The sequence below is a fragment of the Grammomys surdaster genome, unplaced genomic scaffold (genome assembly GCF_004785775.1).
Source record: "Grammomys surdaster isolate TR1022 unplaced genomic scaffold, NIH_TR_1.0 138, whole genome shotgun sequence".
Taxonomy (NCBI): domain Eukaryota; kingdom Metazoa; phylum Chordata; class Mammalia; order Rodentia; family Muridae; genus Grammomys; species Grammomys surdaster.
The window spans coordinates 7,584,929-7,609,011 of record NW_021604596.1 but is presented as its reverse complement, the minus strand read 5'-3'; the positions used below and the strand labels follow the sequence as shown (position 1 = coordinate 7,609,011).

General features: G+C 37.9%; 1 protein-coding gene across 2 annotated transcripts in view; it reads right to left on the bottom strand.

The window, feature by feature from the left end:
* Nucleotides 1-24,083, bottom strand: part of Cntn5 (contactin 5) — a 1,025,091-nt gene that overhangs the window by 327,993 nt on the left and 673,015 nt on the right. Inside the window, exon 7 of one of the 2 annotated variants that reach the window (XM_028763352.1) lies at nt 19,100-19,195. The exons of the other annotated variant lie outside the window; for it this stretch is intronic. Within the exon in view, the coding sequence (XP_028619185.1) occupies nt 19,100-19,195 (96 nt within the window). The remainder of the gene's footprint in view (nt 1-19,099; nt 19,196-24,083) is intronic. 2 annotated transcript variants of the gene reach the window in all.

Sequence of the window (24,083 nt, the reverse complement as noted above, 5' to 3'; positions counted from 1 at the left end):
TCTGAAGGAGAGGGTGAGGAAGAATTATAGGAGCCAGAAGAGTCAAGGACACCATGTAAATGTGCCCCCCAGAACCAACTAAACTTAGCTGATAGGGGCTCACAGAGAGTGAAGCAACAAACACACACCCTGTATGGTCTCAACTAGGTCCTTTGCATATGGTATGTTTCTGTAGCTCAATGTTCTTGTGAGACTCTCAATAATGGGAATGGGTGTGCCTCTGACTATTTTGCCTGTACTCAGGACCCCTTTCCCTCCTGCTGGTTTGCCACAACCATGATATCAGGGCTTATGCACAGTCTTATTGTATCTCCTTAGGCCATGGTTGGTGGGTATCCTTGGGATATCTTTTTCATTTGAAGGCAAATGGAAGAGGAATTGTTCTGGCTGTGAGAGGAAGAGGGGCAAAAAGAATTTTGGCTGATTTCATTACTCTATTTGTTTTAGTTTTATTTATATTTATGTAATATAAAAATATCTAATTATAAACACATTTATATTATATAAATAAAATATATTTATTACTTAACAAAAATGTGTGAGTATGCATGCATGCACATGCGTGTTTGTGTGTTGTGTGCATGTGTGTCTGTGTATATGCATGTGTACATGTGTTTGTGTGTGTGTGCATATATATATTTGTGTGTTACCTGCATATGTGTGCAGATGCTAGAGTTACAGAAAGTTGTAAGTTACTGGGACATGAACTTGGGTGCTCTTCCAGAGTATTAATAATCTCCTCAGCCCCTCACTTTGGAAACTTCCACACAGGAATATCTTTAACATGTATTCATCTCTAGGATGTTTACTCTTAAAGTCTAAACATGTCAGACTCTTTAGTGGGTGCTGACTGTTCAGACACCCTCTGTATGTCCTCGTCAATGTTGGCTCTACAGTTATTTAATTCTTCAGTGAGTGTACCTACCTTATTGTCTCTTCAATAATTCTAGAGATTGACTCAGTGGTCTCTTTATAAAATTACAAGATTACATTGAACTATAATAAGTGATACAAAAATATAAAATTTTCTGGTTTCCAAGGAGGGAATCCTACAGTTTCAAAAATAGGAAAACATTGTGTGATAGAGACCACTGTGCATTTTAAGACCACTGACTTAGGAGCAGACCTTTAGAGATGAAAAGGAGCAATTTTTCTTTATAAGGATGGCTTCCAGGGACAGGGGTCCCATAAACTGCTGAGGTACAGTTCAGGAATGATCCAGATCTATTACGTAAGAGAACACGTGGAGAAAGAGGACAGATCTACTTTTTAATTTGAGAACGTATTCTTTATTTATAGTGGAAGGGAAAGCTTAACACACAGGAGATGGTTGCCCAGTGGGCAACATTTAGTTACAAAGGTGTTTATCAGGTCCTCAGCTCAATATGACATTAAAGGGACAAAAGAGAACATGGTTTCAGACCAATGCAACCACATGTTAGAACCTTGGTACCATCACATGGCACTAGTGTGGCTTTGAGCAAATTATCTGGCCTGCCCTGTTCTTCATCTGTGAAATTATCACAATGACCCTTGGTAGGAAATTTTTGAAATTGTGCTAACCATGAATTCTGGAATGCAACAGAGGCATTTTACAAAAGAAAAAAAAACTTATGCTGTTTTCCAATTGTACAGAATCAACCTAGAAATCACCTTGCAAATGAGATTTTGTGGCTAGTGAGGTGACTCAGCAGACGAAGGTGCCTATTACAAAAATCCACACTGAACTTCTGGGATCCACATGGTCAAATATCCGCTGACTTCCACATGCATGTGGGCTCTGTACAGGTAAAATCCAATTTAATTGCTTAAATTCAGTTCATAAAGTACAGTCTATTATTAAATAATACATTATATGTATAAGAGATATTTGCTTTCATACTGAAATAATATAACCATGTGCTAGTCTTGATGCAAAAAAGAAAAAAGGAAAGAAATGAGAGAGATTATGGAGAATTAAAATAACAAATCATCAAACAAGAAAAGAGAAGCTTACCTCTTTTTCAATGTTCCCCTGCCAATGACCACAAGCAACCCTTATGGGAACATTTTGTACATACAATTTAAGACCTAGTGTAGGATATGTGTGAAGAGAGCTCAGAGGCTAAGAACACTTGCTTCTCTTGCATGAATGTATATACACGCATATCCACACAAACACACGCACACACACACAAACACACACACATCCACACAAAGACACACACACATATCTACACACACACACACACACACACACACACACAGCATAGCACAAAGACATAAATAAATACAAAAATAGATCTAAAAATATTGTAACTATTTCTTTTTATTATTTAAAAGGGGTCTCACTGTGTATCTCTGACTGGCATATAACCTACTTTGTAGACCAGGCTGGCCTCAAACTACAAGAAAGACTACTTCTGCCTCCTGAGTGCTGGAATTAAAGGCATGTTCCACCACATCCAGCTTGTTTCTTTTTGAATATGTTTGTTTTCTTGGAGAATTTCATACATGTATACAATGTACACACACATCAATTATATTAACTAATAACTCCCTGCATTCCAACACTTTTAAAATTCTCCAAACTTCATATTCCTGCATTTTGAAGAAGAATCTTCTGGTCCTCTCTTTTTATATTAGCCAGCGGTTCTTTGAAGCCATTGGGGTTTTTCCTTCCTGGGTTGTCTGTGTCATTTTTGTTACTCTGTCCTACTGTTTCACAGCATTAGACTGCGTTCTCCCCAGACCTCTTCAGTTAAGTGTCTAGACTACAGATGATCACAGGGACCATTTTAGAAAAGGACGCTTTGGGGACACTTCAGTTTGTAATGAACACGTTCCCTGAAACTCAGTAGAGGTATCATTTGCTTGTTTCCTACTTTGCTTACGACAGTGTCAATTTCTCTCAGGTTTCCAAGAAAGGTTGGAAATATTCCTCTTCAATTTTATTTTGTAAAAACAATTACATTTAGACATGGAATAAATTACTCCATCCACTTTGCTCACCACTTACTCTTGTCCAGGTATCTAAAATTCTCAGCTCTGAGTGGACCCAAAACCTTTTCCAAGCTGATTCGGACTTCATCTCCAGCAGCTCAGCCATATGTACACAGTGAAATTGGGGCAAACATTTGAGAAATAAATTTGTTTTAACTGATTTATTTTTCTGCAACATTATAGAGGGTTTCATTTAACTACTGAAGATACTGGAGATGCTATCAGATGCCCTGGCTTCTCTGTTACTGTACTGTCTACCAAGCAGCTTTCGAATCCTATCTTAAGAGCCTATCCTATTGTTTATTTAGAGGGAAATTAGACAGCCTCTTGTTGTATGCTTGTGGTATGATTCATTTCTTGCTAATAGATGGGAGTCACAGAAATCCTTTAAGAAGGTCCCTGAGCTTGTCACTGACTAGGTCTGCAACTTTATCCTCATCTCCCCTGTCTTCCATTCTTTCCAGATGATTCTCCTTCATGCTCATTGCTGAAAGTATGGTTCCCCTTCATCCTTAGCCCTTGATTATCCTCCTCCTCCTTTATCCTCAACACTCCCCACATTGCCCATTGAGTAATTCCTCTTAGAACCCTGTTCTAAGGTTCTCCCTCAATTTTAAGCCAGTTCCATTCTTTCCCTCTTCCTTCCTCTTTTCCTCTTTCCTCTCTCTCTTCTCCCCCTCCACTATCTCTGTGTAGAACCTTATGTACTTTAGATATGTTGTTTATCTCCATGCTCCTCAGAATTATGAAAAATGGCTGATGTATAACTCAGAACTATTGATGGATAAAAAGAAAGTGCAGATACTGAAATGTTTACTCCTTTGTGTCAAAAAATAATTCTTTTGAAAACTGTTGTACTAGGTAAAGATTTAAGATGATACATATAACAATTTCAGTATTTATCTGGAAGACTTTTCTGAACAATGTGAAGACCTCCTATTTATGCAGACTGCTGTGGGAAGGACTTGGAAACTGAACTGAGGCTAGCATTCCTGCCAGTTGGCTGAGCTGTGTGGGTCTAATTAGATTGACACAGAGCAATTAGTATTTATGGGCACATGATGATATCATTATTAGCTGCTTCTGTAACTGTTGAAAATGGAAGAATAAATAACACCATAATTTTCAGTAATGAGATAAAGCATGTTGCACTCACAGTCCCAAGTCCACCCCTTTTCTTTTTAATTCAGCTCAGATCTTTGCCATGATTATTCTTAAAAAAATGAAATAAACCATGCCATACCCTTTTTGTCAAGCTTCCCTTTGCTGTCAGACCATCACTTCAGGACAGGTGCCCTTTGGGTTATTTCTGCCTGCATTAAGATTCTTAACACAGTCTTAACTTTTTCTTTCATTATAACTAGGCACTTTCAAAAGGATGTCTAAACATATCTGGGTTAATAAAAACATCAACAGCCATTTTTTAGCTGACCACTTTTGCTATTGAGGAGTGGCAACACAGCACTGATTTTATGAACTCTGTAATGAACTTGTCAGTTGTGCAGGGGGATGGACTCAATTTTAGAACACAGCATGGAAGCTGAGCTTCATGTGAGAGTAAGTCATTGCCCATAAACCACACTTCCTATCAATGACTGCACCTGTGGAAGAGAAAACTCAAGCATGGAGAGTGATTAAGGGGACAGCACTCATGCAGGGGCCAAGCATAATTTTGCCTAAGTACACACTTTCTGCTTGGATCATGAGCTGGTATCTTTATAAGAACATCAGGGTGCAGGTCTGCATAGAGCCATTCACATCTAATAATTTTAAAATCCCATAGCATGCTTTGCCCATGTCCCACTCCATTTGCTTCCAATTTTACTTCTGCAAAATAACATTTCATTCATATATTCTGTGTCTGTATCTCTTACATTGGATAGCCTCCAACATTATGAAAATATAAAGAATCTGAAAAGAAAAAAAAACACATTGCTTTGGTGTTAACATCTGGTATCACCCTATTGTAGCAAGTTCTTGTCCTCTCGATCATTTTTTTTCTATCTCAGCTCAGATGCCACGGGAGCCACATACTGTCCCATCCATTGGAGGAATTTTAGCAACATCTCTAATTGCTAGTTATGAAGGACTTTTCTTTCTTTCCTTATCCCAGTTTTGGCAGCTGAAACAAGTTTTAGACATTTCTAGTGATACTGGAGTCAGGGATCATCTTTGCTATCAAGTTACTTATCTAGAGTGATCTAGGACTCACTAATTTAGTTATTAACTGTTATTTTGTGAATATTTTAAATATGGTGTATGTATGTATGTATGTATGTATGTATGTGTGCATGTATGTATGTATGCATGCATGTATAAGTGTGTGTATGTATGTATGCATGCATGCATGTATGTATGCATGCATGCATGTATAAGTGTATGTGTGTATGTATGTATGTATGTATGCATGTATGTATGTATGTATTATGCATGCATTTGAGACAGAGACTGGTTCGATAGTCCAGGCTATTATTAACCTTTAACACACAACAATCTTCTGTCCTCCCAAGTGTTAGAATTAAAGCCATATATTAATATGTCTAGATAATTATTATATTTATTTTGTGTGTGTGTGTGTGTGTGTACCCACATGTCCATGTAAATGTAGAGGGTGGCAGAGCAACAATAACTGACTTTATTTTAGTTTTCATTTCATTTCTTTGTGAAACACAGGCCCCTTGTGTAGCATTGGCTTGCCTGGTACTTACAATTATCCTCCTGCCTCTGCCTTCATAGTATAAGAATTATAGGAATGTTTGACATGCCTGACCTCATTTTATTTTTTAGGACAGACAGGCATTCAGTGGAGTATACTGAATTGAATCTGAATTAGAACTCAATCACATTTACAGCTTAGAAGTGTGAGAAACATTACTCATTCTGTGAATTAACAAATATAATATGTCATTGTTTGAATAATCTGTCAAGGTCTTATCTTTTCTATTATCAAAATAACTGCAATATTTTAAATATACAGATACACAGAAAGGTATAGTATAGAAATTATTGGGTTGTCAATTTTCCCCATAATATACATATTCATCATATGTAAACAAAACTTTAGTTATACCAGCTCTTCAGTTATTTGATTTTGTATAAATAATTTGCTTTGTATACACATATACTAGTAAATAACATGAAGTCTGCAATTCATGTAACTTATTACTTTTTATTCAATCATTTTAGGTTGAGATTTTTTCTTTTAAGATAATGATGTTTGTATTCCTAGAATTTAGTATTAAAATAAAACCCATACAAATCCACTCAAGGGAGTGTGACTACTGCAAATACAGAGTCTACACAATAAGTATGGAGGAACGGGTTTTATGAGTGCTTGGGGTCTGAGCTAAGCAAGCACATAAATATTAGTTTCTTTGAGATAGTTTCAGATTTCTTATTCACCAAGTTAAAGGGTAGGCATGACCTAGGAGTGCCCACATGTCTTTGAATTTTTTAGAATTTGGAAAATGCTCTACAAAAAATTAGATTCATGGAAAATTATTTCTATTAAGTGTAGACTAGTAAGCCTCCAAAAACAAAAAGAATAGATCAAATCATGATTTAAAGTAGGTGAATGTTGTGGTAATTATAATTCTGGAGGTTGTTATGCTCCCTTGCTATCTTTAAATATCTATTAGGGGTTTCTATCCCACTTTAGACCATATAGTTCTCACATAAAAGACAGAAATCTTTAGATTTATAACAAGCTTCAAAACACTATAGCTGGGCAAGTATCAACTCTCTTTGCTATTTGTCTACTTCCATGTGGTGATCTCCAAGATATCACTTGCCATGTTCTGCCTGGGCCACGCCTACCCCATCAGGCCAGCCCTCATGGCCATGTGCTCCTGATCCACCTACTCCATGGTGCGTTTCTTCCTTCTCCCTCTGTTTTCTTGTGGTCTCCTAATGAGACCTCAGGCCCAGGAACCACCTGTGCTCCACCCATTCTCTTCTTCCTGGGCCAAACTGTAGGCATCTTTGTTAATCAATCAGGGATAACTTTCAGGGGAGGGACAAGGTTTACACTACAAAAGCTACAGGTGAAAGCACAGGGATACAAATTTAGATACAAGGCTGACAACTACATTATTGTAAAGCTTTCTGGTTTTAATTTTCTTTTCAGCTCAAGTCTTCCCCCACATTCACTTTGCAGCTTTGGTGGATTTACAGATTCTCCATCTTCATTATTTGTCTTGAGCTTATAGGTATACTTCTTCCTTGCTAGGTGCTAAACAAAGATGACCTTAAAGATGCCCAATCCTTGGCATCTAGTGAGAATTCACTAGGTGGAATTAGGTTATTATTTACAGTATCTCTTAGAAGATTCTTAAACTACAGTAAATCTACATAGTGACAAAAGTCTCATGGTTATCTTGATTTAGGTGGTATTGAGTTAATGACCCCACCTCACTGTGGTTCTTGCTTTAAAATAACAAAGATCTCTTCCACTTCTGATCATGAACCTCAGATCAATGTTAATCCTGAAGCTCTGACACCTCCAGTTTTATAGTTACAGGTTTATATGCTTTCTAGAACTCATAAATATATTATGAACTAATTGTGTGCTACATATTTAGGTAACCACTCAATGTTACTTGTAATAAAAATGACAGTTCATCTCTACTTCAACAGATAGAAACTGAGAGTTGATTAAATTAATTTTTAATAGTTGTTTCTTTAAAGCATAGAAATCACATGTTAACCAGAACCCAAGACACATCTGGAACATTCAAATACTCTCTTGGGCATAGGGAAAGAGTTGCCTGATGTGATGATAGATATGGAAACAATAAATATTTCCACAGATCATGGGAATGAAAATACTTTGTTAATTTAATTTTGGGATCTCATTCTTCTGGAAATATTCAATATCCCATTTGAAGCTATAACATTTTGTGTGTTATATAAATACTATCCCAGATCAACAAGGCAACCCTTATCTTTCAGAATAAGTTGTTGAGAACCTTCAGTTCCTTACATTGAGTGGAAGGATGTGGAAATGTGATGCTGTGTGTAGCATAAGCAAAAGCATCTACAGTCAGTGCTGTGTGCTCTCAGGTCAGGACTGGTGCAGAAAATTCATTAACCTCCACTCTAATGCCTGTGATACCCAAGGCAGTGGATGTCCACTAGAGGAGCAAGGCTGCTATATCACTTCTTCCTCACCTCCATGACTTGCCTATCAAGCTAAGACTATAGCTGCAAAAAGGCTCAGAAGGAAGGAGTGTGTATCCTCAGGGACCAGCAATATTCTCTAGTCCACTAGAAATATAGACCATAGTTTCCCCTTTTGGCTTCCCCTTCTGTCTTCCTCTTACGGCTGGTTTGGTGGTGATGAAATGGCACCCAGAGTGATCCTTGCTGACATATCTTGAATGCCAGCCAACCTGGGAACACAAACACACATTTTGTGCATTTGGCAATATAGGCCTGTCACTGTAGGCCATTATGCCTGCAACTGTGGTGTGTTAATTGGGGGAGGTCAAGCAGTTTTCTCTCTCCAGACTTTCTTTCTCCTCAAGGGAAAAACGGTTCTGGTGACAGATCCTCTTGTCTGAGGGCACTAAGTTTCATTGCTTGTTAGTGCAGTGCCCTTTTGTAGTGCAGAACAAAATCATACTTCTACCACTGCCCTAGCCCACCTCCATGGAGGGAGCATGAGACCACAACCCTCCTCTGCAATATGATCTAATCCTGGTCAGACACAGAGGTTGGACTATCCTATCCCAAAATTCTATTTAACAATATGTTTCTAAAAATTAAATTGATGGCTAAATTCACAAATTAAATTAGGACTGATACAGAACTAACTTAGAAAAAAATTATTCATCTTTCCTCCCAACATTTTTGTATGAAGGATAAAATAATACAAAGATTTGTTTTATGTGTTCTGCTGACTCAATAGTTCCATACATATGTTCAGTTTTTCATGTGAGAATAATTTTATAAATATTGTTTCTTCTTTAATTAATTCTATTCCTATATGTATGTGTCCAGGGAGTGGACTTTTCACAATCCCTGACTGGTCTAGAATCCATGACACAATTAATGATACTCTGCTATGCTTGAAGACAGCAGCACAGTATAACTGTCTTCTGAGAGGCTTCATCCAGCAGGTAATGGAAACAGATGCAGAGACGCAAGGCCTAATAATATGCAGAGCTCAGGGAGCCTTCAGAGGGAAGCAGAGGGATCAAGGACACCACAAGAAGACCTACAGAGTAAACTAACCTGGTCCATGGGAGCTCACAGAGAACGAAATACCAACCACAGAGCATGTAGGGACTGGATCTATGCCCCCTACACAGATGTACCAGATGTGTAGCTTGTTCTTCATGTGAGTCCTCTAACAATTAGAGCTGGGGCTGACTCTGACCCTATTGCCTGTCTTTGGATCCATTTCCGATAGCTGGACTGCCTTGTATGGCCTCAGTGGGAAGGGATGCACTTAGTCTTGCTGCAACTTCATCTACAAGTATGGGTTGGTACCCTTGGGAGGCGGAGGGTCCCCTTTATCTCAGAAAAAGAAAATGTGTGAATGGGGGAGGTGTATGAGGGTGGAACTGAGAGGAGAGGAAGGATGGGGGCTTCGCTCAGGGTGTAAATTGAGTAAAAATTGAAAAAAAGAAGATGAATCAGGGAGGTACTTTGGTAGGAATGTGATTAGAAAGGTGTGGTGAGTGCTTACTGTGGCAAGAAATCTGCCAGAGTAGTGATCATGGCTAGGAGCACAGGAATGTACTATTTTTCTGAAAGTGTGCTTAAAATAGTTGATTCTTTATCATATAAACCATGTTCATTAAAGTTAATTCAAAGTGATTAACATTTCACATGTAAAGCAGAAAAATAATGTCTCAAATATTAATTTTTTATTTGAATGGCAGTAATTAAAATCTAACTATGAATGATTATCCTTCTTTCTATTTACCTATAGGAAGATTCATATTAAGTGATTAAACAGCTCTACTGTAATATTCCTTTTCATGAAAATGCAATAATAAATATCAATGAGCATTTTAAATAAAAATGCAGAGTAAGCTGTTTAAGACCCTCTTACCCCCTCCCCTTGTAAAACATGCCATAAAAAAGCATTTCATGCTCAAAAAAAGAAATTAATATATATATATATATATATAATTTTATGCAAAAAAAAGAAAACAACAACAACAAAAAAAAAAAGATGAGTTTCTCAGACCTTATCAATTAGATCTTGAAGAGTAATGCATGCATTCACTGAGTGTTTACTAGCTCCTCCTGACAGAGTTAACAAACTTGGATGGATACAAGGAACACAGAAAGACTTGGCACTGTTCACCAGTTAGAAACCTGCAGCATCCTGCTTGACTGACACATATCAAAGAAGGTAGCAGGCTGTACTCAAGAGGAGAGTCTTTGTAGGATCTTCAGACTACCATACATAATGCAGGCCCCTAAGCTATTGTTCATAATGGAACAGTTCACTGTTGGGAAGAGACCTTTGCACCTAGTTGACTCTAAAAAGACGAAGTGAGGAGGGAGTACCATAATCATCAGTACAGCATTTACCACACAGCAGCACATATAATATATAATATATGCTGTTGTATAGTAATCCCCAGGAAATAACATGGGGTTTTCAGATCTTTAGTTTGATTTCCTTTGCTACTTGTAGAAAGGGCTAGGGGAAGTTGAGATAAGGAGAAGAAGAGGGGTAATTATGGGAGAGATTTGTAAGAGTGGAACTGGGAGGAGAGGGGGGAGGGGACTGTCACCGGAATGTTAAGTGAATAAATATATATAAAGCCTAGTCAAATCACTCCAGTGCCCATAGACTTGCAAAATTCTGAAAAGGAAGAATTACAATAAGAACATATTTTGTGTTCCAAGTTTATACTACAGATAATTAGTGAAGTTTAATCTTTCTGATCCCAGAGCGCAAAAGTTAAAAGCTGGCACAGTATTTCAAGTCTGGACATTAAACTCTAGGTCAAGTTTCAACAGATATTGATTAAAAAGATATGATTACAGCTCCTTGTCTCTGCTGGCATTACCACTGTCTTCTCCCCACTGGGGATGTCCATACTTCCTTCTCCGAACCTCCCACTTACATTCGCAAACTAGGTCCCAAACACTTTTCACAGGATGCATCAGCATTCTATGACACTCATCATGTTTAAAAATAGAGCATGCCCACCCCTTTGCTGATTCTTCCTTCTGTGCAGTGTCTAGCAATGTTTGCCCTATTTTCTGTCATTTACAGCCAAAGTATGTTAAATAATGTACATACATTGTTTATTCTCTGCCCTATGCCAACATATATATATATGTGTGTACACACACACACACACACACACACACACACACACATATATACTATAAAATCTTAGTAGAGTCATGAAGAATTAGGAAGAAAAGATAGATTATCAAAAGACCCCCTTAATAATCAAGGCCCAGGAAATACCATTGGAGTTTTGGATCTTTAATTTGGATGGCTTTACTGCTTGGGGAAAGGGGTGGGGGCTGAGGAGTCAAGAATCCCTTGTATATCCCATACTTATCTTGAGGTCATACTGATCCTCCTGCCTCAGCTTCTGAGTTGTGGGTTTATAGGTGTGTTACTTCATCCAGCTATAAGGTTAGGTACAGGCAGGAGTGTATCTGCTGCTTAGCTTCTTACTGAGTTGGGAGAATACTTGAAGGATGAGTGAAGCTCTATATTCAATTGCTGGGGTTCAGATTGCTATGTTTTAAAAGGCACGGCTTCACTCACTTTCATATTGCCTATGGCTATTTCATGTTCCAAAATTGTGAGTTTATGAAAGAGATGCTATGATGCACAACAGGCCAAATATATTTAACAGTCAGCCATTTATGGAAAAGTTGGCTGCCTCTCATAGGGACAAATCTAATCTCAAAGCGGTCTCCCAAGCTTGGTGAACAAATACAACAAAGGATGAAGTAATAATGGCGCTAAGAGAGAGATGAAAGTATATAGCAATGGGTTGCTGGCATTGCAGAGTTCATTAGTTGTAGTGCTGATCAAACCTCACTTAGAGCAGGAGCCCTGTGGTTTGCTCTCATTTGTTTTTCTTTCTTTTCTGATCAACATCCTTTCCTTCTTGTTAAAGATTTGCTGTAGTAGCTACCTTAGAGGAGGCTTGAGGAAAATAACTTATTTTATTTTAAATGATTTATTTTATGGGTGTGTCTCTTTTGTCTGCATGTATGCAGTAAGTGAATGTGCAGCACACGCAACACACAAGAGGGAGATAGATTCTCCGAGGACCTGGAGATTTAGACAGATGTAAGCCACACACAGTGCAGGTGTTGTAGCAGAACCCGTGTCCTCAGAAATAGCCACACATGCTTGTAGCCACTGAGCCCTCTGTTCATCCCCACCAATATTCTATTTCAAGTACGGCATGAATGAGAGTTACTAGCTCTATGTTTTTAAGACCAGAAAGTGAGCAAGGTTCTAAAAATATTTTTTCAACTATCTAATTTTTTGCGTGTATGTGTGTATACACACATGTGTGTAAACATGCCACGATGTACAAATGGAGGTCAGAGGACGAGGTGCATGAGTCTGTTCTCTTTCCAAGTGTGGATTCTGGGGATCAAATTCAGATCCTAGTACTTGGTGGCAAGTAACTTTACCCACTCAGCTATGTCACGAGACCCAGAGGCAAAGGTTTAATCTTTCCTACTAAACAAAGCTGAAGCAAACACTTCAGTTCAGATCGACGTTTGAATTCCTGATTCTGTGTTTTGTTTTTCTTCATGTCATATTTCCCTTTAGAGTCAGAGAAGGTAAGAATATGCCTCACTTGTATCAGAATACAGGAGTATAAACATTTACAGAAATCAGAGTTGTATATTTAAAAGCTCATTATTGAAAGTCAGCTTCATTATAATTTGATTGGTTGGCTGCCCAATCTAAAGTGGAGATGTGTCAGTACAGCACAAACACTGAGCAAGTGTGAGATACTAAACAGAGTTGCTATGTTCTCTGGCTCCTTTTTCTCTACATCATCACATAGATTATTTCAAAACGGTGGATACAAAAAGGATATTAGGTAGTTATGAATATGTTGTCAAATTCAATTAAATGATCAAAATAATTAGTGTTAAAATTTTATATCAAATATGTAAATCAGAGGGCTATGTAACCTAGTTGCCCCTTCCACTGTGCCTAAATGGTTTTAAAGGAAGTTCTGTTGTGTTTACTTGCTGATATTTGGTTTTCTATGAACAAACTGTGTCAGGTGCCATCAAATGCCTAGGACTGCAAAAGCCCCAAGCTTTCATCTCCAGCAACATCAACAATAGATATCACCCAACAGCAGGGGCATGGCAAGAACAATACAGTGATGGAGTTTAAAAGGCACCGAAGATTTTAAAAGTATGTCAAATGTATCTCTTGATGGTTCCCAAGCTTGTACAAACAATTCTTCAGCTCCTGGAATAAACACTTATACAGTTCTTGTGGCTTGGGTTGAAACAATCTTTTTCTGGGTAAGTGAAAAGTAAAAAATTTGTATTATCTTTTATTTCTTAGAGAAATATTAACAACAAAATAGTAAGTAAGTCAATAAGTAAATAACATATATAGGGGTGAATGTTTAGTTGTCAATCAAATTAAATGATGACATACCGTATCCAAGTCATTTCAGAAACATGCGTCATCAGTGGCCTCTGTTTGCTTAGCATCAGACGTTATATAATTTCACAATTGGGATATGTAGAAAGACGCCTGTGGTACAGTCACATAGGTATGCATCTGAGTTTCTACTCATCAGCTGTGGGACTGAGAGCACTGATCTCTGGACTTCAGTGTCTCTCTTAATAACACAAATCTATTCATAGCAAAAGTATAATGCATGGATAAAAATGAAATCAAATATATAGCATAGATATAAAATACTGACTTTTCGTTTTCATACTGGGAGATAGCTGATTTTAGGTAAAGCTTCAAAGAATTTTTTGAAGCCACATATCACAATTTACGTCCTCCCTGCAACCGTAATTTTTAGAGGAAAAATAATCATAGTTATGCCATAATGACAACTTAATTGACCATTTAAAAAATTTGCTCTACCTGAAATATAGTTTTAAGAATCTTTTTGCATCTAATCAATGTCTTCTGGTTTCACTGCTGATAACATGCGCAGACAGCACTCACATACCTCACCATGACACTTAGAGCCTTGCAAAGCTTCTACTTAATAAAGTTAAAAAGGCAGATTTGTAAAATACCTTCCACCACTAGAAAATAGTTACCAAACAACTAAAGTATGACCAAGAAGCTCTGTCAGAGTGAAGGCCCTACAGAGAGTGGTTAGAAATAATATAATTATATAGATATGGAATTTACTTTGATGCCTGCAGATTTGCGTCCACACTATATAGATTACTTTAAGCATGTGGGCATGCGAGCAGACAATTTAGGTTTCCAATTAGCCTACGATACAGAGGTCACTTAAAGACCAAGATGTGTTCTTCCTGGCTTTAAGGTGGGTCCCTTTTCCTCTGTCCGTGGTTCTCTCCTCATCACTAAGGTCCATACTCATGTTTCCAAATTTTCTTCATCTTCCTATTCCCTTACTGTTAACTTAATGTCAACTACTAATTAGCGTTAGCAGTTAATGATTTACACCATCACCCTTCTCAGAATCATTTGCATCTTAAAGAGGATTCTGGAAGATGGATCTTCAAGACAAAATTGAATTTAATGCTTACTTCCCTCTAAGCACTGGGCTAATTGCCTTACATAAACTGCCTCTTAATACTACCGTCCATGAGATAGCTTTTATTATTCCCTTTATAGGTACAATAGGGCTAATTTAGCAAATAAAGCCAGCAATAAGTGTCAAAGGAAGGATGAGAATCCCTGGCTGGAAGCCTACTCATCCAGGTACAATAGAAGTGTGGAGAGTAACCTTGCAGAAACAGGCTGTGTTGTGCCCCATCAACTTGCCTGCACAGCTGAATTTGGGATTCTATGGTTGGTCACTATTACACCAGAATGCACTTGAAACTGGTGAACTGAATAAAGGACAATTTTTTTTGAATCTCCAGAAAACATATCCTAAACTAAAGACTCTCATAGATTCATTACAATCCTTCAAAAAAGAGGACTCTCAGGCCCAGAAGATCTGCCTGGCAGAAGAAATACTGGCTAGTGGAGGGAGAGTCTAATGATAGAGAGCTTGTCTCAGACAAGCTTTCTTGTATCCCAAGTTTTCTTGTATCTTCAAAATTATTTTGGCAATGAACAAACAGATAAATCATCAATAACAAATACACATAAATCAGGTGGAGAGCTGGCAGTGGGTATTGGCTGCTGAGGGAGGGAGATGCCGTTTTCCTCAGAGGTATGGCCAATCTCTTGTGTGATTCTGTGATGCTGTGTGTATGGGTAACACTAATGAGACTTAGGGTGAAGAAGAGGAGGAGGGCAGAGGGAGGGAAAAAAGAAGACATTACACTGGGAAGGAGGATCAGGGAGGAGTTGGACTTGAGGAGAGATAAGGGTGAATTTTATCTAAAGCTATTGTTTCATATATTAAATTAAAAGTAGATATAAAATAAGGTATTCAAAATATTATATATGTATTTTAGTGTTTTATGGATACATTCCTAAGGAACAAAGAAAATTTTAATATTTAAATGAGAATATAAGTGAACAGTAGTCCTTCATAAAATGTTTGTGAAGCTTGGCTCATTATTGAAACCATGAGGATGATAATTTCTAAGTCACACACATTTCTGAGGACAGTGTGAATACTGAACTGTAGAGGGCCATTTCAAATATACATTCATTATAGACTGAACTCTTTTGTTCCTGGTATGGAGAAATGTTGATGAATCCCAGGGATGTTTGGTTAGCTTTCTACCTGCTGAGCCACATCCCTAGGCTCCACAGCTTCCCATTTTTTTCTCCTGAGAATTTTAGGTTTCAGTGTAAGCTTTTGAGTATTTCTACACATAATTAAACCGAATATACTTGAGATGAGATAGAAGTCACTGCTCTCTTTAGAAAGGCATCAGCAAACACCTCCAATCCTAGCTCTTTGTCAGGTACAGCAGTATGATCTTGTCAACTTAAGGCTAGTCAATTTGAAGCTAATCAGGAGAATGGTACACACACACACACACACACACACACACACACAGAGAGAGAGCGGGGAGGGGGAGAGGAAAGGTGAGAGGAAGAGGGAGAGAGTCAGAGGGAGACAGACTGGAATAAAAAACAAAATCCTCTTTTTAAAACCCAGAAACAATAATTAATTAAAATTTAAAACTAATTTTAAAGGTACTAGTTAAGAGGACTTTTTGTACATTTTTATACAGATGATTTTCTCTAGATGTAGTAACTTGATTTTGAAAAAGTTTGAACAAACAGAAGTTAAATTTTGTTTAACGAAAATCAGTTTGGAAAGATTAACTTAATAGTCTCTCTGTAGACAGTTGCTTCCTCCTGAAGTACTTAGGTAAGATGCTTTCTTCACGTGTTCCCAAATAGGCTTTCATGATCATCTCTTGGGCAGTAAAAGGAAAATTTAGCAAAAGAATCCATCTTAGTTTTCATTGAAAGTCAAAGAAAAATGTGCTTTGTACATCCTTTTGAAAGGAATGACAAATAGACCTTTGAGATATTTCTAACCATTGAATCCTCTCTGATAGCTGATGTGTTTCTCCATTTCATATCCCTCTCGGTGACTCACAGTAGGCATTCTTCCTTGAGAGAACAGTACTAGAATGTGTTGAGCATTGAAGCCAGTGTCTGTCATGAATATGGGCTCCAAACAACTAATATGAGTAAGTTGATGTCTCTCTAAAATGCTGCAAAGCTTGACTATTAGAACAAAGGTTTACTCAGGAATTTCCTATGCTTCCATTGAAGACCTACTAAGTGTTGTGTACTGTGCTATCATTGGAATATTAATTGTAGTATGATGAGTTTCATAGCATGAGAGAAGTGCAGTGTCGTAGGAGATCTACAAAGAATTGTACAGATTTACTGCTGATACTTTGTCATGTAACAAAATTTGCTTAAATAAAACAGCAAAAATTATGATTTAAAACAAGGAAGGAAATAAAGGAAACAAATGTGAATGAGGCATAGCAGAGAACATGCTCTGTGATGGTCTGCATAGCCGTTCGGAGGAGACTGGAATTTGGGTTTGAGATGTGGATCTCATACAAAGCTATGGTTGTTTTCTGGTTAAGCCTTTGGTTTCATGTCATCAAAGCTAAGACAGTTGAAGTAGTCAGAGCTCCTGAATCATGGGACAGAGACCCAGCCTGGGCCCTACCCTTCCACTACCCTGTCTCTGTAGCAATTGTTCTGAGTACACTTCTTCTATGTATTATAGCGAGCATGCTCAGGCTCCCCCCAAATTTCCCATTTCTCAATGACAGTGATCTCTAACACTTCAGGTCTCAGTCACTGCTTTAGGGAGAATATAAAATGTTTTAATGTGGCTTTTGTACCAATGCTATGAATTTGAGTTCACTTTTTCTACTTTTCAGTTATCCTTATTTACAATACACTGAGGCAAAGGGAAGTAACTGTGTAAGTTTACCTGACATGTGCCTGATCCTTTTTGTTCTTTTATATGCCATCATGCCCAAGTCCCTGATGGTAATTTCTGCCTAAAACATTAACTTGTATTTGCCATCCTTAAATATATGCATGGATTAATTTATTAATTGTTTTCAACTCTGTGCCTCAACTCCGTGCCAGTCTCCTTCTCAGCCAAGTGGGTAACAAAGAATGGAGAATTTCTTTCTTGGTGGGATTTATGTTATAACTGAGGATAACAGAAAATGACACTGTAAAGTAAATACATCTATATGGTGTGTTAAATGATGAGTTTTATGGCGAAAACACAATGCAAAGGTAAAAATGAAAGGAGTGATTGTGAAGTGAAAACTCAATCAAGGCAAGTTAGGGTAAGTTCTGCTAAGAGGGTGGGGTTTGAAGAAAGATATGAAGGATGTATACTGTAGGCCATGTGGCTTCAGTGGCTAGAGACAGACCTGGGAGCAGCTCAGACAGGAGTATGCATGGTTACTCAAGAGCCATTGGCCAAGCCAGGAAGTAGATAGAAGATACACTCACAGAAAGCATAAGTAGCTAGCTGGTGGCTCCATCCCACCCTCTTTCTCTCAGTCCTTCCTAGAGCTCTTTCACATGGAATATGTAGAAACACAGAAAAGTCATCTACAAACCAGAGAGGGGGCCCTTACCAAACCCTGTCCATGGCCACCCTCACATTAGGGTTCCACCAGTCAGAACTATGAAAATGTCCCTTTGTTTAGGCCATCCAGCTTGTGGCATTTTGGTCTGGCAGCTTGAGCAGACTAACATTTGGCCTCATTTAGAGTCAAAGCCAGGCTCCTTACAGTGGCTTGGAGAATTCACCATCTGGCTGCCCATTAATGGATGTCAGACTCTCTCAAATTGTTTTCCAGAAACGGTATACTGAGATATAAACAGGTACATGTTTCCAACCACTGGACTTGAACAAATTAGTGGTGAATTGGTAAAGGGGTACAAATGATTTGTAGCGTAGTCTACTTTTCTGCTTCACACAACAATGAGGTAATTACTCTCTTTAATTACTCTTTCCCACAGTTTGATAAGCAAGACTGTTGCTAGCACAGAAATAGGTTAATTATACCTTTGTTTGAAATGTAGAGCTTTCTTAGCACTGTTGCCCTAGTATGGCAAAGGACACCATAAGCAAACACCTATGGAGCCTATCTTCTGAAACACGGGACTCGATAGTAGTCACTCACTCAGTTCTGACACCACAGTTTTCCAAGTTTTCATATTTCTTGCCCTTTGGACCATATATTTCTCACCAATGTCAACACAGGCATAATGTCAATAGTCAACAAAATGAGCAGAAAACAATTATACCCAGCACAACCTCCCACTCAATGGAACATAAGATGTATGAGCAGTAATTACACATGAATGCTGATATGTATCATGTCAACCATGCACATTTCAACTGGGGTGGTTCCTGGTCACACCCTGTCTACAAGAATGAACACACAGTGCATGGAAGTGAGGCAGACAGCACATGAGAGTAGCTATAAGATAGAAAGGGAGTTACGATACCTGGAGAATGAGGTGGCGGAGAGCACATCAGAACAACCCCCTGGCCTTCCCGCACCGAGACTGCACTTCTCGTCCGGCCACTAAAGTTTCCCAGATCTGTCAATACAACACAGCATTTAAATGTCATGTACAAAAGAAATAAAATCAAAATAAAATACTATGACAGTTTTCACTTATTTTTCTATTATCTTGACAATGACTCTTTTTGTTTATTTTGTATTGTTGGGAAGGTCTGATAAATAAATCTACAATCACCTAGTGTTGGAACAATTGAAGTAAGTATATAGTATTCACAAAATACCATATTCTTTATATCTATCTACTGGGTCTTTCAAGTTGCCAGTACAGAAAGAAACTAAGCAATATAATATTTGGACATATTGAGCATTTTTAATTCTATTTGCTACAAACTGACATTTCAATGAGAAAAGACTATTTTTCACAAGAAGCCACACAGCCGTGGTTAGGAGTGGCACATGGCTAGTGTGCTACCTCATTAGCTGCCACGGTAAAGTGTTGTGTAAAGCCAACCATTAGCTTGCAGAATGAGAGAGGTTTTGTGCTCTAGTGAAATTAATGAGGGCATGAGGTGTTCTTTTCTGTAAGAGTGAATGTAGACGCCATGCTCTTTCATTTTACTCAGGGATAAAAGGGACCACTAAATTAATTATACTCATCTATTTTGGATAGATGAGGGATATTAAAGGTATTGAAACTCACGTGTATGTGAGCCACTGGGGTCAGCTGCCTTCACCCAAATTACATTACATTTACACAGATGGAAAAGCAGCTCTAACAGAACATGGCCTTGAAGTGGACGATGGGATTTTATCTGTATTTAATTGTTGTTTATTGATCTATTCATCACACCACCCACAGGCATCATCTGCCAGTGAATTAGTCTGACCAAGTGTCATGATTTTGAGAACATTTTCTTGCAAATGATGATCTCTTAGATAAATATTGTCTCAGAATTGACATCTGTAGCATCATGTATCCATGGTAAGAAATGCTTTTTTAAAAAAATGTTCATCATTCTTTCTATTAAACGTAATTTTTTTTTACTTTAGTGTTTTTCTCTGTAAGTGATATGTTTTATGGAAATACAATTTAGAGCTTCAACTTAACTGTTTACAACCTAACAACTGATTACATTAATCAAGAGTATCCACTGGATGGCTGTGAGGACATACACTAGTTCTGCATATTGTTTCACCCCCTCCTATGGTCATGAGTACTGAATCCAGAGCATTCTGTGTGCTAAGACAGTAAAAAAACACTGAGGTGTGTCCCGCCATTCTTGCCACTTTTACATTTTCAAACAGAGTCTCACTAATTTGTCCATGCTGTTCTTGAACTCATGATGTGACCCAGGCCCATCAAGGCCTCCAGACCCCCCACCTCAGCCTTCCCAGTGGTTGGGGTTACATGAAGGGTCAGACCACCAAGCTCACCTTATATTATTTTATTTAAATGCAAAATAATTTTCTTAAATTTTATATTTATAATCAGATTTAAAAAAAAAAACCACAGTCACAGTGATGGAGGACTCGGGCAGTGAAGATACAGTGGTGTGTCAGGAGCAGAATGAGAAAACTATTGAGGGCTTTTGATTAAATTCGTTGCTACATGGTGAATAAAGAGGCAAGACAGAGGAGAAAGAACAAGCTAGTTAAATTATTTTATCAAATGGGGTGCCATTATTGAAAACAATAAATCTAATTATCTAAAAAAGAAAGCAAATTCTTTCGTCTGACCATAAATGTATTTGCCAAAAGGCCACTCTGTGGGTGTGTCTGGCAGTGAGAATGTATGCCTCTTCTGAGTGTCATTAACACAGAATGGTCCAACGTGTCTGTTTGTGTGAGGCAGAAAAGCATGTGGCTCTTGTCTTTAAATGTAAACTTATTGCTTCTTAGGATTAGAGCCTGAATCCCTTTTCTCCAGAAAGACCTCTTAATATAAAGGTTAGACCATGACAAAAGTTTGAGGCTGACTGTTTTGGCCTCCCCTGTTGGAAGGACAAGCAGAAATCACGTGATGAGGCAATGAGTGTCCCAGGGCTCCAGTGTAGCCTCGGGATCTTTTCATCCTCACCAAAGTCACAAAAGGCAAAACCTGTTTGGATACCAACTTATTTACACTAACTAGTAAATGATTACAAAAATTACACACATTCTTCACACAGGTACTCCAAGCCTTTAATATGCACAATATACCATTTTAATTTACTTATTATGCTAAAATTAATATTTTAATAGACAACAATTGGAAATTAGAGCATCTACATGGACGTGAAGCACAGAAGTGGCCTAGAAGTCAACGGTAAAATCAAGAAAATTGTAGAATAATTATGACCTGAAATGTATTTTGAGATCACAGTGACCCGAAAGATCACATTCAGCTCTGTCTGCTTCGCTGTGCATCTGTGTGAACAGAAGACATCTTCACAGAGTATCTCGTGATTTACTATTTCTTAAGAGCTATGGCACAATTATTACAAAGCTAAGTAGATATTTTTCAATTACAAATACTTTCTAATGATAATAAATGTTTCTGCTTTGGCTTTACTGGGTTGAGTAGAGAACCTTCTGTAGGCTTGGCAAGCTTTTATTTTCATCTGTATTCCCAGGCCCAGAAATTATTTATTTCTGTTTCATCATTCTGGACTGTGATCAAGCAGTCACTTCTGGTTGTATGTTCTGTCTTTTGCTTTGGTTGTTGTGCTTCTAATGGCTGGTGCTGCCAAGCAGGGGGACTATTTCAAATTAAACTCCTTGTGATGCAGGAGTTCTAGCCAAGTCCTGCAGGAAATCCAAAGCCTCTCTCCTCCTATCAGTAGGGAAAGTAGACAGAGTCGTCCCATGACATCTCTTAGTCAGGGACCGCACTTCTCACTGACATGATGTAGTCACAGAAGAGTGAGTGACTATTCCTCTCCGCACCCCCAAATAATTCTGTAAGCAGAGCTTTCAATAGGGCAGCTGTGGTAGGAAACAGGTGACTTGGGGACACATCATAAGAAAGAAGAAGTTGAAAGGGATGGACACTATTCCCCATGTGGCTATGTGTGGCAGACTGCCATGATTTAATTACAAATATTTTTTAAAAAATAAAACCATGCAGAGAAAAAATAGAGAAGGTTAAGTGGTTTGATTTGGTTTTGTTTTTGGTCACACAAGGTTCGAGTTGATTTCAGGAAGCATGACTTATTTGGCAAACCTCCTGATTGGTCTAAACTGGGGAGAATACACCTGGCTGGAAGAAGACAGTGTATTTAGAGGTACTCAGGAAACGTAGTAACCCTTTAATGGGCATGCACACAGCGTGGATGTTTATCATTTTAACACATCTTACATTCATGCATTAATGAAAGAGATGAAAAGAGTTTTCAGGAACGGATGCTTCCTTTTCCTGCAATTGACACAAAGCCTGAGAATACATAACCTGTTGACATGGCTCTGAAACCACAGTCTGTTTTAAACTAAAAGGAACTGTTACTAAAGTTACTGTAAATCACATGATGCTCAGACAAGTAAGAGATTGGGAATGTCTGTGATCCAGACCTAGGATCTGTGAACCTGTCCTCTGAATGAAGCTTTGTGAACTAAGAAACACAGACCTCAACAAAGGGCTTGAATTATAACTGTCGCCAATAGGATCATTATACCTTTGCATTCAAAGAGACACATACAGGAAATGACATGAGTGATATATTTCATTATATTTTACTAGTTTATCTTGAGAGTCTGTGCATGTGAGAAGTACATACCTGCTATATTATGTGGTAGAGGTCAGAAGACAACTTCCAGGAGTCCTGTCTCTCCTATCACAATGTGTGTTCAGAGAATCCAATTTAGGCCACTGGGCTTGGTAGCAAGTGCTCCGGTCAATGGAGCCATCCCACTAGTTCCAAACCCAAGAATCTTGTTAGCAGTTCTTAAAATACAAATGTGTTTCCTGATGGTAGCTAGATTGAAAGCCACAGAGGCACAGAGCCTTGTGGTGTTTTATTGTTGGTTGTGAGTTACAGCTAGTGATCAATAGGAGATGCAGGGTGGGACTGAGATCTTCATTTATTGATGAATGCACAGAAATTCACAAAGGTTAATCTACAAGAGCTGAAGTTCAGAGCCAGGAGGATGGGAGCATTCAGTGCTTGAAGTAGCAAGATTTTGTTTTCTTATTTTAATAGAGAGTTGCATTGTCAATTTAGCTTAGAATGTTTTCCATTAATGGAATCATTTCTTTTCTTTTTGAATTATACTGTGTGGAATAGTACTATAATTCTCTTAAATATTTGCTCTAAGTAAGCTCTGAATAAGGCCTAATAGCAAATTTCCCAAAAACATAATTTGATAAAATTTATTTCTGCAGAGTATTAGTTTAACCAATTTTAGGTATCTCAAGAATACAGTCTATCATGTAAAGATATGGATGGAATTAAGATATGGATGGGATATGATAAGGTAAATCTAGAAGAGGTGATGAAAAGTCCTAACAAGGCTTCTCTCGGGCTTGAATTTTCTGTGGTGATCTACAGCAGGTCAGATGAGCAAGGACTTTCCATGCCTTGCTGTTCCATTGTGTAGTATAAGAAACACAAATCACCCAGGTTCGCCAATTGGACTCTGGAAATAAAGGAAGCTGGCTCAATTTTCCATGAAAGAGGCATTTTAAAACTCATTTATAAGTAAAACTAATTTACAAGTACTTTTGTGGAAAAGTAAATTGTTCAGAGAGCATTATTAAAAAATTGTTTTGATGTTAGAATTGTTCTTTGGTGTTTATAAGTTACAAAGTGCTATTTCAATCATAATTGCTACATGTGAGGAGTAATCTCAAATATAGCATGATATGATGCATAGATGTATGTTTATATAATGCAGAAAGGAATATTAACCACGAAAGTGTCTCTAAACCTAATTTGACAAGTTCATATGTTCAGTATAAACAAGCATACAAATAATGTAATTAGTGAATT